The following is a 17,052-nucleotide window of genomic DNA, read 5'->3' as shown; positions in this document are numbered from 1 at the left end:
CCTGGAGGCGTCTCACTTAAGTGCACTTGAATGTTGGTTCCAGAAATGAAGCCACTGAAAGCCTGTGGTGGGAGAAGGGGTGTGGCAGTAGCAGTAGCACCAGGGGAAGCTACTGCACCGTGATCAGCCCTGAACTTGCTCTAGAGCATTCCAGGACCACCAGCTAGCACTCCCAGGGTCACCCCGGGAACCAGCACCCAGGGCACGTCCCCCACTCACATGCCCCTGGTAGGCGATGGTGCCCTCTTTCAAGTAGGATGGAGGAGGGGAAGGATGTAACCTCCAGGAATATGAGTGTGGTCAGAATACGACATGTGTGCCTGCGTGTGTGTGTGTGTGTGTGTGTGTGTGTGTACCAGTACAGGTTAACATAGAAGGGGGTTCCTTTTGACTACTGAGGGTACATCTCAGAAGCCCACAAACTCTGCATCACCCAGGTGATATCATGTATTAGCACATCTGTGGTGTGATCAGACCTCCTCTGCTGTGACAGCCAAGGGCAGTCCACAGCCTGGATAACTGTCCATGGCAGCCCATCGAGGGCCCATCGTTAGCCTTGCTTTGGAAGATAAGATGAACTGGTCCATCTTATATGGATGCCAGTTCCTTGTCTGAGGATGGGATCCAAGGACAGTGTGAACCCATTAAAGCAGAATATGAAGGGCACTGAGGTCATAGAATCAGAGCAGCCACTGACCTGTCACCCACTGAATCGTGATAAGAGAGGATTAGGAGACTGCAAACTAGGTAAGAAAATCCTCTCACCTACAGCTCAAGGCTATAATCCTGGGCCTCTGCTTCTCTAAGCTTTGATCTGTTTCCACTCCTCCTCCCATAGGCTGCAAGGGTTTGTGGGGGATGTTCCCTCGCTCTGGGTGCCGGCCGTGCCCATTTCCTCTCTGCTCCCTCCTCTTGCTCTGACCTGGAGCACTCAGGCCTGTGAGGCAGGAGGGCCAGCTGCAGGAGGCCAGGCCTCTCGGGTGCAGGGGTAGCGGGGCACAGGACCACCTTGGGCATCGGCCTTCTGCAGGCCTGGGCCATGGGCAACGTGGTGGAGGGTAAGTCTGTGGAGGAGCTGAGCAGCACCGAGTGCCACCAGTGGTATAAGAAGTTCATGACCGAGTGTCCCTCTGGCCAGCTCACCCTCTACGAGTTCCGCCAGTTCTTCGGCCTCAAGAACCTGAGCCCCTGGGCCAGCAAGTACGTGGAGCAGATGTTCGAGACCTTTGACTTCAACAAGGTGGGCAGGGGCCACGGGGGTGAGGTCCCCAGCCTTCCATACCTCTGGAGGCCTTAGCAATCTGGGGGCAACTAAGAGCAATGGGAGGAGAGTAAAAGTGTCCCCTGGGAGAGTGGCTTCATATGCAGTGGTTGTGATTTGGGAGGAGGACATTCCACATCCAAGGAGGATCAAGCACCTACTTTATGGTTCACGTTTGCAGTACTAGGGATGGAGCTCAGTACTCTACTACTGAGCAACATCCCCAGCCCTCTTTAGTTTTCATTTTGAGACAGGGTCTCACTAAAGTTGCTGAGGCTGGCCTCAATCTTGGGATCCTCCTGTCTCAGCCTCCTGAGTTGGTGGGATCACAGGCATGCACCACCACATCTGTCTAAGCACCTACTTTGTACCAGGTTCTAAGGGCCCAGAAATGAATGACACCCTGTCCCTGCCCTTGCTTTCTAGGGGGAAGACAGAGAGGCCCACAAATTAGCCAAATCAGAGGCAGAATCTAGTGGCTTTCTCTGCCTCTTCAGCACACTGAACAGCTCGGTTGCTGCCCAAATAGGGGTGAACACTTCCAAGGGAGTCGCTGAGCACCCACTTGGGACTGGTGCAAAGACGCCTAGATGCTCAGGAGGATGTGGGAAGAGGTGACAGCAGAGGGCAGGATGGGCTGGGCTGGGCAGATCCACCCTACCCGGCTCACCCATGGTGTTCTGTGGATACTAGGCATGGCAGTGGGCAGGGTGGCCTGATCACTGGGGACAAAGTCATATCCAGCCCCAAAGTACCCAGTGACATCAGCCCATCTTTTCTGAAGTGACTCTGAATGTCCGAGTGGTGGTCAAATTGCATGTTTCTCCAAGCAACGCCTGGATGCTCTGGTGAGGACTTCCTGCGAAGCCCAGGGGGCCAGGAAGAGGGGAGTCTGAGCCTCTGGGTTTCGTCCACTGGGTGACCTGGAGCCAGTCTCTCCCTTCTTGGCTCATTCACCCAGATCTGCCATGGAGGGTGGGGACATTGGTGAAGGTGTTGGTTGGATTCCGGTAGAAAATCTTCTTTTATTTGGGACAATTCGGTCAGGTGTAGTGGTGGAAGCATCCAAACCCACAGATTCGGTACCTACCCTGCGGGCCCCCTCTGCTGACTCCCACCCTGGCTGGCTCCTCCCTTGAAAGGTGAGGTTGCAATGATGCATGGCCCCGGGGCCCGATCAACAGGCCTGGGAGAGGCTGCCCTTGCTGCCTGGGGGGTTCAAACTGGGGTTTCTAGGGAAAGCTGGGGCTTGGCAGCTATTTAAAACTCACTAATATGTGGGGATAAGGGGCCAAAGCAGATTAGGGGCTTTGAGACTCTGCCTCAAGGGCAGTATCCTGTGCCTGCGGGTTTTCCTGATGGGGAGCAGGGAGCAGAGTCCTGGGTGGTGGCACAGAGACTAGGAGAGATGCAGACATCACGCTGGTCCCACGGAATGCCCCAGAGGAAGCAGCAGACAGTCCTGAACAGGAGTGGCGGGGGCGGGAAGTCAGAGGTTGAGCTCCACCACGCTACCCCTGAGCACCCCAAATTATCTCATCCTGTCGCCTGCTAAGGAAACCCTCTGGGTGAAGACATAACTGCAGAAAGACCCCCCCAACTCACACATACGGCACCAGGGAGGGACAAACCATCACCCTGGATTTACCCATGAGTCTAATGCCTTCTCTTCAAGTGTAGTCACATACCAGCGCCATCTCTATTGTCCCATCGAAAGTAAATCAATTTCTGGTTTCTACCAAATCTGGCCTGTTCAGATGCCACTCACATGGCCTTTGTGTTGCTGTGACCCTCTAGAACCCTGCTTAGCTCACAACTTTCTCTGCTATGAGTCTCTGCTCAACATGTGCCCTGATCTCCTGGTTTAAACCTAATTAAAACAGGGTCTGGCCAGGCCACACTTATAATCCCAGCCGCTTAGGAGGCTGAGGCAGGAGGATTGCGAGTTCAAAGCCAGTCTTAGCTATAGTGAGGCACTAAGCAACTCAGTGAGACCCTGTCTCTAAATAAAATACAAAATAGGGTTGGGAATGTGGCTCAGTGGTCGAGTGCCCCTGAGTTCAATCGCTGCACCCACCCCCCAAAAAAGAGAATAACTGGATCTGGCCCCTGCTTCCATATTTCCCAGTTCCCACTTTCCTGCCAAAGCTCTTCTCATCTTTTAGTACCAGACATTAAATACCATTTAGCCACTCCTGCTGGAGTTTGAACTCTATGAACCCCTTTACTTCTTTCCCAGCACCTGAGACACTATCTGGAACATAGTAGGTGCTTCATAAATATTGGTTGCATGTTTAAAGTTATATACAAAAATCATGATATTAAGGGTTACTTATATACCTTATGACATTAATTTAACTGTGTTATTATTTTGTAACACCAACATCTCTCCTCCACCCCCATAGAACAAAGTCCTGGGCTACACTGTCTTGACTCGTGGGCATCAGCAGGGTGCCGTTTAGACTGACCAGGAAGTGAGACAGAGCACTAGGAACTATTCATGCAGAGAGGAGTTAAAACACGGATGTTTAATTGATAACCCAAGGGCCTGTTTTTGTGAATGAAGTTTTATTAGAACACAGCACACTCATTTATTTAAGAATTATGTCTGTCTTCATGCCAAAATGACAGAGGCTGTTTGGCCACAAAGCTAAATATCAACTCTCTGTCCCTTGACAGAAATAGTGTGTCAGTCCCTGGATGAGAAGACGGCTGCACCTCAGGGCATCGCACCAGATGCACAAGGATGAGGGGTGCAGCCGTGTGAATGCAGCGGGTGACTGGGGACAAGCATATGCCTTGCTTATTGCACATCTTGCCTGGCCCTGGTTGTGCCTGGTGACCACACAGATGCATGCAGATGGAGGTGAACACATCTGAGCACCAGTGTAGGATTCAGGAGACTCAAGGCGTTGCCATTCCATCAGCTAATGGCTCTTGACTTCATCTTCTCATCTGAAATGGGGACAAAAAATACCCAGCTCCAGGAGCACCTGTGAGATTAAATGAGCAAAGGAATAAAGCACTGAGCACAGGAACATTGCTGCGGTGTTAGCGCACTCAGGCCATCCCACAACCTCAAAAGCACATGTTGTCATTCTCCTCTTAGGGCTGAGGAAACAGACTCAAGGAGGCCAGGCAACCTGGGAAAGCTCACCCTTCTCCTAAGAGGTGGCTTAGGTCTTTTTGGCACAAAAATCATGTATCTTCCATTACCCCTTGTAGCCATTGTCATCATCATCATCATCATCATCATCGGCAGGACTAGGAATTGAACCCAGGGGTGTCTTGCCACTGGGCTCCATTCCCAGCCCTTCTTATTTTACTTTCAGACCCAGTCTCACTAAGTTGCCCAGACTGGCCTTGAACTTGCCATCCTCCTGCCTCAGCCTCTCAAATTGCAGGGATTACAGGCGCGGGCCGCCATGCCAGGCTCATTATTATTATTTTTAATTACAAACGTGATTAAAGTAATTAAAGCTCGTTGTAAAAATTCCCAGCAATACAGAAACTTAAACATTGAAAGCAAAAATATCCTCCCCCATGGGAAAAAAAGTTTTCTTGCTGATCCAAGATGGTGTCGTAGAGACCTCGCTCCATTCTGACAACAACCCTGGGAGTCTGGGTGAGCAGTCCGAGTGAGCTCAGGTGTGTGTGAAAGCCCTTGAAGTGCCTTAAGGAAAAATGAAATTATTTGCAGGAAAACAGCTGGAACGTGAGAACATTATGTTAAGCTTAACTCAGAAGGTCAAGGGTCATATGTTTTCTCCCACATGTGAAAGCAAGAGAGGAAAAAGAACCAGAAAGGTCGCAGATGGGGGGGGGCGGGGAGTATCTCATGAAAATGGAAGGGAGATCAGCAGAATAGAGAAAAGAGACCAGGGGGAGGGGGAGGGGAGGGAAGGGAGAGCGGACAGCCTGGGGAAGGATATTAGCTACATTTCATTATTAGGCCAAGTGCACGTACAGACATGGAACAATGAATCCCACCATTATGTATGACTATAAGGCACCAAGGGAAAAAGTGGGGGGAAAAGAAAGCCCATGGACATGGTGAAGAACCACAGAGATATTCACTACAACCCTGATCCGCATGGCGGGGCTCCGAGTGAGGAAGGCCTTGCTTAAGGCCAAAGGCCAGCACAGACCAGATCTCAGAGGTCATCAGTCCTGGCTCTCCACCTCCCCGTCAGACTCCCCTTAATGGCTTTCAGTGACCATGGCACCAGGTGGCCCTTCCTGAGGCAGCTCTGCCTGTCAAGGGTTCTTAGGGTTACCCCAGCTCCAGCTCTCCCATTAAGTCCTGGTTCCACTCGGCTGTGAGTAATGGAGGACCCGGGTTGAACTCCAAGTCCCTGAGTTCTGCCTCAGTGCTTCCTCCCCTGCCTTGTTCAGCCTTTCTGTAACCTGTCGGCTTTCCTCTCCCAGCCTCACTCATTTTGGAGGCCGTGGGGAGGGACAGAGTGGCAGGAACAGGCAGAAATGGCAACCGGTGAACATTTAGGGGGCCCTGGAGAAATGTCCTTCAAGAATGCCTTGTGCCACCCTTCTCCATGGTCAACCCTCCTCACAAGACAGTGGGGGCATCACCTCCCCTGTCCTGCCCTAGCAGAGTTGGGGTGATTCCATACTGTCCAGATGTGTTGCTGCTGAATAGATATCATGATGAAATAGTGATCCCTTTATAATAATGGCACTAATCATAATAACAGTATTTACTGAGTGCTTACTATGGACCAGGCAGTGTTGAGTGCTTTTACATGCACGAACTCATTTAATCCCATAGAATTAGGTCCGGTTCTAACTTTTACAGGTGAAGAAATCGATGGCCATATCAAGGACCACATTAAGCCCTTAGTCTCAGATTCAGCTTAGACGGGGGTGGGGTGGGGGGGGTGGAGCCAAGATTCAAACCTGCACCCATAACACTGCACTATCAAGAAGGGGTGTGTATTTTACCGAGCTTTGAATCCTCACAGTCTATCAGAACACACAGCCGGTGCTCAGTGAAGTAGGAAGCATCCAGCTGAGAAGGAGAAAGGTGCTCCTTGCCTCCCTGTCTGGCTACTGCCCCTACCCCAGCTCCTATCTCCAAAACACTCTCTGGTCCCTGGGTGCGTTCTTCCCGCTCCCACCTACCTACTTCTCTCCTGTGCCCAATGGCCAGCACAGACCAGATCTCAGAGGTCATCAGTCCTGGCTCTTCACCTCCCCGTCAGACTCCCCTTAAGACTCATGTTTGAGAACCAAAGGGAAGCAGCTAGTGACAACTAAAATTAAAATGACTGTGAAGGAGAGTGTCAGCTCGTCACACCCAGTGGGTGTTGGTTTATCGGATTTGATCGGCAGTCTCTGGGGCAGGAAGGGTGGGCTATGCCTGGCTACCAGGAGGGTAGGAGAGTGGTGGCGCCAAGGGAGAATAGCTTGGAGGGGACAGAGCTGGCACCCTGGCCTCCCTTCGGCACTTCCAATGGCGAAACCCTGGCTGAGATGGGCGTGGGCGTGGCCCAGATTGGGGGCGTGGCCCAGGTGGGCTCACAGCCCTGCGCGCTCTCGCAGGACGGCTACATTGACTTCATGGAGTACGTGGCGGCGCTCAGCCTCGTCCTCAAGGGGAAGGTGGAACAGAAGTTGCGCTGGTACTTCAAGCTCTACGACGTCGACGGCAATGGCTGCATCGACAGGGAGGAGCTGCTCACCATCATCCAGGTAACTCCAGGTGCAGAGGGCTGGGCCAGGGGCGTGGACAGCGGGACCCTGAGCTGAGAGCTCGGGGAAGGATCCACAATCTCAGGATAGAGACCGAATTTGGGACTCAGGGTCCGGGCGATAGTTCTGACCCTCACCAACTGCGTGACCTAGGCTGTGTCGTCTCCCCTCCACTCTTAAGTCCCAGATCTGTCTTGAGGCCCAGGGCACCATCGCCTCCGCTCTCCACAGCTGTTGGGAGCCAGAAAAGCTCTTACTGTCCCCACCACTGAGATAGAATTAGGATGGGACTTTCACTGCTGCCTTTTCCCTCTCAGGCCATTCGAACTATTAACCCCTGGAGCGACACGACCATGACTGCAGAGGAGTTCACAGACACCGTGTTCACCAAGATTGACGTCAATGGGGATGGTGAGGGGGCCAAGGAGGGACTCCCCCAGGGAGGGGTCCCAGGGATAGGAAGTCACCAGGTAAAAGGAGCAGGAGGGGAGGAAGAGGCACAAAGGTCCCTCTGCAGGTCACCTCCTCCATCCTTCTCTGCCCCAGCCACAGAATTAGCTCTTAGGGATCCCCGGACCACACTTTCTGGTCTGTCTCTGACCCTGCCCCTTGCAAGAACTCTGCTCTGGCTCTGCTGGGGTGCACACCTGTAATCCCAGAGATTTGAGAGATTGAGGCAGGACGATGGCAAGTTCGAGGCCAGCCGAGGCAATTTAGGAGACCCTGTCTCAACAGCAAATTTAAAAAAATAAATAAAATGAAAACACAAAGGGCGGTAGCTCAGTGTAGAGCGCCCCTGGGTTCCATCCCCATACCAGGGAAGGAAAATCCAGCTCTAGGCCCTGGACAGCAGACGCGGACACCCTCCCCACCGGGAATCCCTTTCTTTGTACCCCAGGGGAACTCTCCCTGGAGGAGTTCATGGAGGGCGTCCAGAAGGACCAGGAGCTCCTGGACACGCTGACACGAAGCCTGGACCTCACCGGCATCGTGCGCAGGCTCCAGACCGGCGAGCCGGATGACGATGTCCCTGGCAAGGACGCCACCGAGGCCGCCGGCTGAGCCGCGTCCAGCTGCTGCTGTCTGGGGGCCGGGGCTACACGGTGGTGCCTGGCGTCGCTGTTGTGCTTGTCTTAATATTATAAGGGGTCTCCCGAATCCAAAGGCTCGGCTCACCTCTTTGGGGTCCAGGGTGGCAGCAGGAGGGGAGGAGGGGCAGAAGTGGGACTCCAGAGTGAAAATGGTTCCTGCCCCCTTCCGGGAGACTCAGCTGTTGGTGATACTCCCTGATGCCCTGAGGTTCCTCCCTCGCCCCTTTGGGGCTCCTCACCCAGCTTTTCCCAGTGTCCCCGCTGCATTTCTCCAGTCCACAGTGGAAGCTCTGAGCCCAAGCAGAGGTTTCCTGGGTCTCTGATGGAATTCTACAGATCTATCTGAGTGCCGAGATGGCAGCCTGCCCCAGACCCTGGAACCTATTTGTGTGGTTTGTGTTAATTTTTTCCTCCCTTCGACAAGCCTTTATTGAGCACCTACTGTATATTGACACTAAACATTAGATGAACAAAGAAGTCAATTCTCATCCTCAAAGAACTCATAAGCTCGTGGGAGACACATAGACCAGCATCATTGTAGTAAAATTGGCAAAGAAAAGTTATAAAGTAAGGGACCTCTGTAGGAGTTTGACTCAGAGTCAGTATCACAGTGCTGACCTTTGGCTTTGAAAGAGGGCTTGGAGGTTGCCGATGAAGAAGGTGATATGTGTGGGGAGGTCTGGGTGCATTCTCTGTGATGTATGTGCCCCACGTAGGGGCTCTTCTTAGATGTAAGTGGAGGTATTCTTTAAGAGTTAAATTTTAGCTGGATGCAGTGACGCATCCCTGTCATCCCAGCAACACAGGAGGACTATCTCAGTAATTTTAGCAAGACCTTCAGCAATTTAGTGAGACCCTGTCTCAAAATAAAAAATTAAAAAGGGCTGGGGACTTAGCTCAGTGGTAAGCATCTCTGAATACCAAAAAAAAAAAAAAAAAAAAAAAAAAAACATGTGGAGCCACACAGTTCCCTACAGGTCTGCAACTCACTGCAAATGACCTGACCATCTGGGTCTACCCTAAATCTTTTTTGCTGCAGTGACACCTGACACCAGTTAGGAAGTGGTACGATCTGTTATAGGTGGGCCTGGACCTGGTTCTTTGCATACTGCATCTTTAAGCATCCTCAAATCAGAGATCTACCCATCCAAAGCAGGTCTGATCAGTTGTGCCCCTGAGTTACAGTTGCCTGGTTGCCACAGAAATCTGGGGAGAGACAAGGACTAGAATAGTTGTGACCTTTTTCCCAAAAGCCTCTTTCTCCTGGGCTTTGAGTCTTCACTTCAGTTGAGCCCAGGGAAGGTGTGGGGAGTATGTAAAATCCTAGGGGTTGGGCTGGGGTTGTGGATCAGTGGCAGAGCACTCGCCTTGCACTATAAGGCACTGGGTTCGATCCTCAGCACCACATAAAAATAAATAAATAAAATAAAGGTGTTGTTTCCATCTACAACATATATATATATAAACCTAGGGGTGCAGGGAGAAAACTCAGGGTCAGGGAAATAGAACATCAGGTAGGAGGGTATCATTCCGAGGTAGGGGGACAAGAGGGTGCATTGTGCTCACCCCTGTCCTGCCCCTCCCTTGGATCATCCCAGACAGGAAAGTCAGCCAGGGCCTGAGCAGCAGACACAGAGAGAAGGTGGAGGTCAATGCCAAGGGCATCCTGGGAAAAGAGGGAGCTGACATTGCTGCTCCTTCTCTTGCTGTCTGCCTCTCGGGAAGTCCTGAAGATCAAAGGTATCTATAAATAATTAGGATGACTTTCCCCAGCTTTGTTCATACATCACCTGCATGATTTGGGGCATGTCTCTGTCCCACCTAGTGTATTATTTTTAAGCAGCCTTTTTTTTTTTTACCTGAAATTGATTTCTAAGGGACATATGAACATCACGTGAAATATCATACCCATAAGCCCTCAGGTTCAATAGGTTTGTTTTATTTTTTTATGCATCAACACACAAGCATGTCTACCCAAGGTAAAGCAAACATGCTTCCAGATCAGGAAGCAGGACTCATTGATATTTCCCCTTGCATGCACATTCACCCCGAGTGCCCGGGAAGGGCAGGCAGTGGCTCCAGTCCCCTCTCACCTCTAAGCCTAGGTGGACATTACATGGAAGGAAGGGCCTGTACCCCCACTCCATCCAGGAAGGGTAGAAGGAGGTGGAACGCAGTTGGAAATTGGGAACTGGAAGGGGGAGGAGCATAGCCTACTCTATAGATACCCTGACAAAAATGAAACTTCTTGGGACAGAAATGTGACAGCAACCATTATTCCAAAAGTAGTAATCAAGAAACTGGAGAAATAGATCCTTGCTTTTCTCCCCCAAATGTGTGTGAGGTGAAGGGCTGGTGGTATGGAGGCCACAGAGGGTTGGCTGGGCCAGGGTGTCAATTATAGGAGCTCACTTATTCCAGAGTTGGGACCACTGCTCTCCAAATGAAAAACCTAAGCCATCAGCTCCCCCGGGAATATCATCATTCACGTGACTTTGGAATCAGTGAGGACATCAATGGCTCAGAGCACTTCTGTCCCATTGGGTCAGGCCACTCAGGGAGCCTTAACCAAGGGGTACCCAAGTGGGCAAGGTTTGAGCAACAGGATAAAAATGGCAGAGAATGAGGGAAATAGCAAAAAGACTGAGGAAAAAATAAGAGGAAAGTAACCCTAGGCTGCCTCAACACCAAGGGTTTTATTCAACATATTTTATTTATCATTCCTACAAATACATGGTTCTCCTGGCCCCCCTCCCCATATACTTATCTAATTGGGGTAAAGCTATGTTTGTAGTTTTATTTGCTGGATGTCCATTTAACATCTTCTCGTGTTTATAAGAATTATATAAACTATCAATATTTGTGGGGCTTGGGGGTACTGGGCATTCCCTTCTGTGAAACATATTTTTAATATTTTATTTTTAAAAATATGCATTTATTTATTGATTTATAGCAGGGAATAAATCCAGGGGCACTTAACCACTGAGCCACATCTGCAGCCCTTTTTATGTTTTATTTTGAGATAGGGTCTTGCTAAGTTGCTTAGCGCCTTGCCAAGTTGCTCAGGCTGGCTTTGAACTCAAGATCCTCCTGAGTCAGCCTCCTGAGCTGCTGGGATTACAGGTGTATGCCATCATGCCTGGCTCTAATATTTTATATTGCATAGGGAACATTGATGTGTATTTTTTTTTTACATATTTCTGATACTGTCTTTTCTTTCTTCCTTCTTCCACCTGTCCCTCCCTGTACTGAAGGTTGAACCCAGGGGCTCTACTACTTGCCTACATCTCCAGACTTTTTTCTTTTTTTTTATTTTGAGGAAGGACCTTGCTAAATTACCCAGGCTGGCCTGGGAACTTGAGACCCTACTGCCTCTGACTCCTGAGTCACTGTCTAGTAATTTCTTTGGAGTAGATTCTTACGCAGTGGTTATTTATTCTTTTGGAAGGCTATTTTCTTTTGTACTTATTATTTATTAAGCTTACTACAAGCCAAGCACAGTGACGCACACCTGTAATCCCAGTGGCTTGGGAGGCTGAGGCAGGAGGATCACGAGTTCAAAGCCATCCTCAGCAACAGCAAGGTACTAGGCTACTCGGTGAGACCCTGTCTCTAAGTAAAATACAAAAAAAAAAGGGTTGGGATGTGACTCAGTGGTTGAGTGCCCCTGAGTTCAATTCCCCGCAAAACTTACTACAAACCAATCCTGTGTTTCTTCTTTAATAAAAATTGAGTATAAAAATCTATTCTCGTTTTATAGATGAGAAGTCTGAGACTTGGAGGTGCCCAAGCTACATGTCTCCTCCAGTTCATCAAGTTGGAAAAAAACTTCTGTTCTCCACTCAAAGTTTCTCTCCTTCCTTCTTCCCTTCCTTCCTTCTTTCCTTCCTTCCCTGCTCCCCTCTCTTTTTAATTATTTCTTTCATGGTGCTGGGGATGGAACCTAGGACCTCACACATGCTGGGCAAGCTCTCTATCACCGAGCTACACCCCCAGTAACAAGGTCTAGCAAATGAGTCTGATGTCTAGAGGTACCAAGGAGGGTAAAAACCTCCACAAAATCCAACCCCTGACAAAGTCTCCAGGTTTCTAGATTCTCCCTCATTCTTTGTCCAGAAACTTCTGGTTCCAAACCACCTCTCTCAATGTGAGTCAGTGGAGAGAAGATGATTCATTATTTGCTTCTCCTCAAAGGGGAGGTCACTGCACACCCCAGGACCATTTCTGGGAAGCTTCTAGATGGTGCTAATCTCATCTGTTGTGCACAGACCTAGTCAGCTCCAATTACCCAGAGGCCTGTGAGGGGTGGAAATGTCTCATCTGCTGTGGAGTGGGGTGGGCGTGCCGTCTGCTCTGGGGGATTATATGCCTCATTTCTCTCTGAATTGGCTGTATTTGTGCACCAGCCCTGACCCCAATGCTGTTATACAAGAATCCCAAGTGACGTTCAGCTTTCCCCCTCTCTTTCCTTCCATCCCAGGGTGTCACAAGGCTAATTCTGGAGAGAGAGAAGAGAGTCGCAAGGGAGTAGAGGGGCAGAGACAGGGTATATCTATAGCTCTGTCTCCACCAAACCCATTTCATCACCCTGGATTTGGACATGTGAGATGGATCTTTGAATTCTTTTCATAATTTTTGTTCTAAAAATCTCAGACCAGTCAGGCGCGCTGGTGCACGCCTGTAATCCCAGCAGCTTGGGAGATTGGGGTGGGAGGGTTTCAAGTTCAAAGCCAGCTTCAGCAACTTAGTGAGGTCCTAGCAACTCAGTGAGACCCTGTATCTAAATAAAAAACACAAAAAAGGGCTGGGGATGTGGCTCAGTGGTTAAGCTCCCCTGAGTTCAATCCCCTGACACACACACAAATAAAATAAAAATAAAAATCTCAGACCAATTGTCCAGAAATAAAACTCTGATATCAAGATTCTGCTGAAGAGCTGGGTGGAGCTCAGTGGTGGAGCACTTGTCTAGAGTGCAGGGGCCTTGGGTACCATCCCCAACATAGGGCAAAAATGATTGTGCTAAGGCAGGGGATGGTAGGTTTAGAGACAGAGACTACATGGGAGAGAAAGAAGGCTCAGTCCCTGACAGAGGAGCTCAACACCTTCCAGGGAAGCTCTTCCTTACAGCAAGATGCTAACTACTAAAGAAGGATGGTGGAGTCAGAAAAATATCAACAGATGCCCAAACTGGTAGATGATGATTTGATGAGCAATACTATATTTGCTGTCTCCAGGGAGATCCCGATAAGATACTTATTAATTGCAAAGAAAATACAGTAACTACCGTGGAGAAACCAGAAAGACACCATCTCCACCAAAAGCTTGAAGTTATTTCAGTCATGGGTTGAATCAACATCATGCACCCCATATGAAGCCCTGAGAGGGCCATGACATCACACCCATGGCCTTTTTTACTGGAATCTGAATCTCATGAGGAAATACTAGACAAACCTGAATTGTCAGATCCTCTACAAAATAATTAGGGCTAAAGCCTTAAAAAATGTCAAGCTCAATTAAAACAAAGGCTGAGATTGAAGCTTCCAAATTAAAAGAGACATGTCAGATAAATGCAGTGTGTGATCAGACCAAAAAAAAAAAAAAAGAAGAAGAAGAAGAAGTCGGGCATGGTGGCACATGCCTATAATCCCAGCAGTTTGGGAGGCTGAGGCAGGAGGATTGCGAGTTCAAAGCTAGCCTCAGTAAAAGCAAGGTGCTAAGCAATTCAGTGAGACCCTGTCTTTAAATAAAAATACAGAATAGGACTGGGGATGTGACTCAGGGACTGGGGATGTGACTCAGTGGTTGAGTGCTTCTGAATTCAATCCCCAGTACCAAAAGAAAAGAAAGAAAGAAAGAAAGAAAAGAGGGGGTTGTGGCTCAGCGGTAGAGCACTAGCCTTGTACGTGCGGGACCCTGGGTTGGATCCTCAGCACCACATAAAAATAAGTAAGTGAAATAAAGGTATTGTGTCCTACTACAACTAAAAAATAAATATTAAAAAAGAAAAGAAGTTATAAAATTTTAATTTTAATTTTAACCAAACTTGAATATGGATGATTATTAGACAATAGAAATTCAATGTTGAAACTTCCAGATTTATTTTTTGGTGGGCAGTATTGGGGATTGAACCCAGGGGCGCTCTATCACTGAGCTATATTCCCAGCCCTCTTTATTTTTTATTTTTACACAGGGTCTTGCTAAATACCCAGGCTCGCCTGGAGCTAGTAAACCTCTCACCTCTGCTGGGATTTCAGGCGTGTGCCACTGCACCTGGGTGATCAAATTGAATTTTAAAATTAAATTCCTACATGTGTATACAAAATTTAGCTATCTTCTTAGCTGCCAGTGCCACTGAAGAGCTTAAAGAAGCCCTGGGTTTGGATGGCTTCATGAGACCCTCCATGACCTGGAGAGTGGAAAAGGACTTTGCCCAGGGATCCAGCCACTCTCCCGAGTGGCTATAGCCTCCTCTAGCACCCATGACAGGGAAGACCTGGCCAGCCTCAGTTCACAGGACCCCAGCAAGGGGCAGCTCACAGTGTGTGCTAAGACATCTTGTCCCATTTGGGACATCTGCTTAGCTCCTTGGGTTTAGACAGAGAGGGGCTCTGGCAGGTGTCAAAACCTTAGGTCCTTAGGCTATAGAGCCTCATCCAAAAACACACAAAGATAAGCCCTGGACGGTCAGACACCTTCAGGTCTCAGAAACAAGATGCAGACAGCATAGGATAAATGCTGAGAGAAAGGCAGGAAAGACAGAGGGAAAGGGACAGAATAATGGGGAGAGAAGAAAAGAATTTGAGGGAATTGAGACTGAGGAAGAGCAGAGGGCTCGGGGGTTTAGGGGTTATCCCAGAGGATGCATCTTGGTCAAGGATGCCAAGGGTGCCAGCTGGACCGGCCACAGGTCCTCCCTCTAGGCGGTCTTACCCCATTCTTGTCGAAGGCTCTGAACATGCCCTCTACGTATTGGGTGGCCTCCTCATTGTCTGTGACCTTGAAGAAGCGTTTGAACTCGTGTATGAAGAGGGTGCCACTGGGGCACTCCATCACAAACTTCTTGTACCACTCCTGGAGCTCGGCCACGTCCATCTCCCCAGACGTCTCCACCTCCTCCCAGCTGAACTGCTGCCCCATCTTGCCCTGAGGAATGTCAGGGGGTAAAGGTCTGTGTCTTCTCTTGGGCCTCTGCTGACTGATTCCCTAGGCTAGGGCTCTCTTCCTCCCTCTCTACTTGACCAGCCTATTCATAGTCTCCCGGGTAACTGAACATGATGGACAGGGTAGGGCTGACAGCCTGGCGGGGCAGGCCCAGACCAGCTAAGCTGCCCTAAGACCATTAAAAGATTCTTCTGGAAGGTTTGACCTCCAGTCTGCTAAGCCCTCTCAGCCCCACCCCTTTTGTTAGTTCTGCTAACTAAGCACCTAGGCTGACCCAAGAGGACCCAGAAATAAAAGAAGGGAAGAAACAGGAAGATGTAGGTGGGAGAGAGATGACAGGCTGGCACGCTCCCATCTCACATACCCTGCCTTCCTTTTTAATTTGGTACAGCAAGGCTCAGAGAGGCCCATCTTGGAGATACAGAAGACTCTAAAATCCAAAGAGGAAGGAAGACCAACTTCTAGCCTTAGAATAGAACCTTCTGGTGATCTGGTCTCGTCCTTCCATGTGATCTGCAGAATCTGTGGTGGAAAGGGTTCCAGGGGAGCAGCTGTCCTCAGCACACTAGGGGCCGTTCCCTTACAGATCAGGCCTGAGTCTTGGAAGTTTTTCATTTTCTAGTTCAAAATACAAATGCTTCCCTCTAACCCACCCAATCCTTTCTGACATTCCCTCCAAAGTTCTAACAGGAGAAGGATCTTGGGGAATGGCCACAATACCTTTGAAGGCTCTCACTTTTATAGTAAAGGTCATGTAATCTGCTTTGGATCAATTATATACGCATGCTTATTTTTCAGTTGTAGTTGGACACAATACTTTTGTTTTATTTATTTATCTTTATGTGGTGCTGAGGAGTGAACCCAGGACCTTGCACATGCAAGGTGAGCGTTCTACCACTGAGCCACCACTCCAGCCCTGCAGGCTTATTTTAATATAATATAAAAATAATACTTCCAAGAAATCAGAAGACCCACAGAAGTAATTTTTCTAGATTTTAGGGGCTAAAGTTCTGGTGAATCAGCCCTTAATCAAGGGGTAGCACTGCCATCCCCACTGGATATGCATCCCTGAATTGTGCTTACCTCCCCTCGATGCTCCTACTCCAGAACACCCCCAATTCCTCAAAGTTCTTTGAACCTTCTTGCCATTCTCCAAATGGGAATCCCCTCCTTAGCCAGCCCTTCAAGTACTAGGGGAGTTTCTTCCATATTCTTCAAGGACTAGGGTAGGGCCAGTGTCCTCCTTGCTTCTTACCATTGCTTCCTGATGGCTTCTTGTCTTTTCTTTCTCAAAAATGCCTGTCCCACGGGAGCCATATCTGACTCCACCCCCTGTTTACTCTTTCTGTTGACATCATTTGCTGGGGATGTCACTTCTTGTCTCAAAGCAGCAAATATTTCAGTGACTTGAACATCCAGGCTGATAACTGACCACCCAGTCCTCTTAGTTGCAAAGTGTTTCTCCTCCCAACCTTGACCCCTGACCATACCCTTGTGGTCCAGGGCCTGCAGCTGCAGCATCTGGGAGCTTGTTAGACATGCAAATTCTCAGCACACACCTCCCCCCCAAGATGAATGGGCAGCTTTGGGGATGGGGCCCAGCAATTTAGCAAACCCCAGCCCTCCTGTGCTTCTGACATACAATAACATCTGAGAAGCACAACCCTAGGCTTTGCTGTCATTGATTTCTCAACTGCCTCTGAAACAGACATTGCCTGTTTTTTTTTTTTTTTTTCAAAATTTTTACTTGTAGAAAGACAAAATACTTTTATTTAATTTATTTATTCTTTTTTAAAATATTTTTTTATTTACATTTTAGTTTTTGGCAGA

The 17,052-nt window shown here is 49.0% G+C and overlaps 1 protein-coding gene across 1 annotated transcript; it reads left to right on the top strand.

Moving 5' to 3' along the window:
• The first annotated feature begins 1,039 nt into the window (after nt 1-1,039).
• On the top strand, nt 1,040-8,032 carry Guca1a (guanylate cyclase activator 1A). Its single transcript, XM_046450612.1, has 4 exons — nt 1,040-1,240; nt 6,821-6,970; nt 7,288-7,381; nt 7,869-8,032. The coding sequence occupies exons 1-4, from the start codon at nt 1,040-1,042 to the stop codon at nt 8,030-8,032; spliced, it is 609 nt and encodes a 202-aa protein (XP_046306568.1).
• The last annotated feature ends 9,020 nt before the right edge of the window (nt 8,033-17,052 follow it).

The sequence above is a fragment of the Marmota monax genome, unplaced genomic scaffold (genome assembly GCF_021218885.2).
Source record: "Marmota monax isolate L192 unplaced genomic scaffold, Marmota_monax_Labrador192_F-V1.1 WCK01_AAM20220418_F8-fsc00127, whole genome shotgun sequence".
Taxonomy (NCBI): domain Eukaryota; kingdom Metazoa; phylum Chordata; class Mammalia; order Rodentia; family Sciuridae; genus Marmota; species Marmota monax.
The sequence above is the reverse complement of the archived record's forward strand: the minus strand, read 5'-3'. Positions and strand labels throughout refer to the sequence as shown.

What these genes read in the sequence shown, in the direction of transcription:
- Guca1a (XM_046450612.1), top strand. Translation starts at nt 1,040, where the DNA reads ATGGGCAACGTGGTGGAGGGTAAGTCTGTGGAGGAGCTGAGCAGCACC. An exon ending in AGACCTTTGACTTCAACAAG is followed by an intron (nt 1,241 to 6,820) that starts GTGGGCAGGGGC and finishes GCGCTCTCGCAG; the next exon opens with GACGGCTACATTGACTTCAT. An exon ending in GATTGACGTCAATGGGGATG is followed by an intron (nt 7,382 to 7,868) that starts GTGAGGGGGCCA and finishes TTTGTACCCCAG; the next exon opens with GGGAACTCTCCCTGGAGGAG.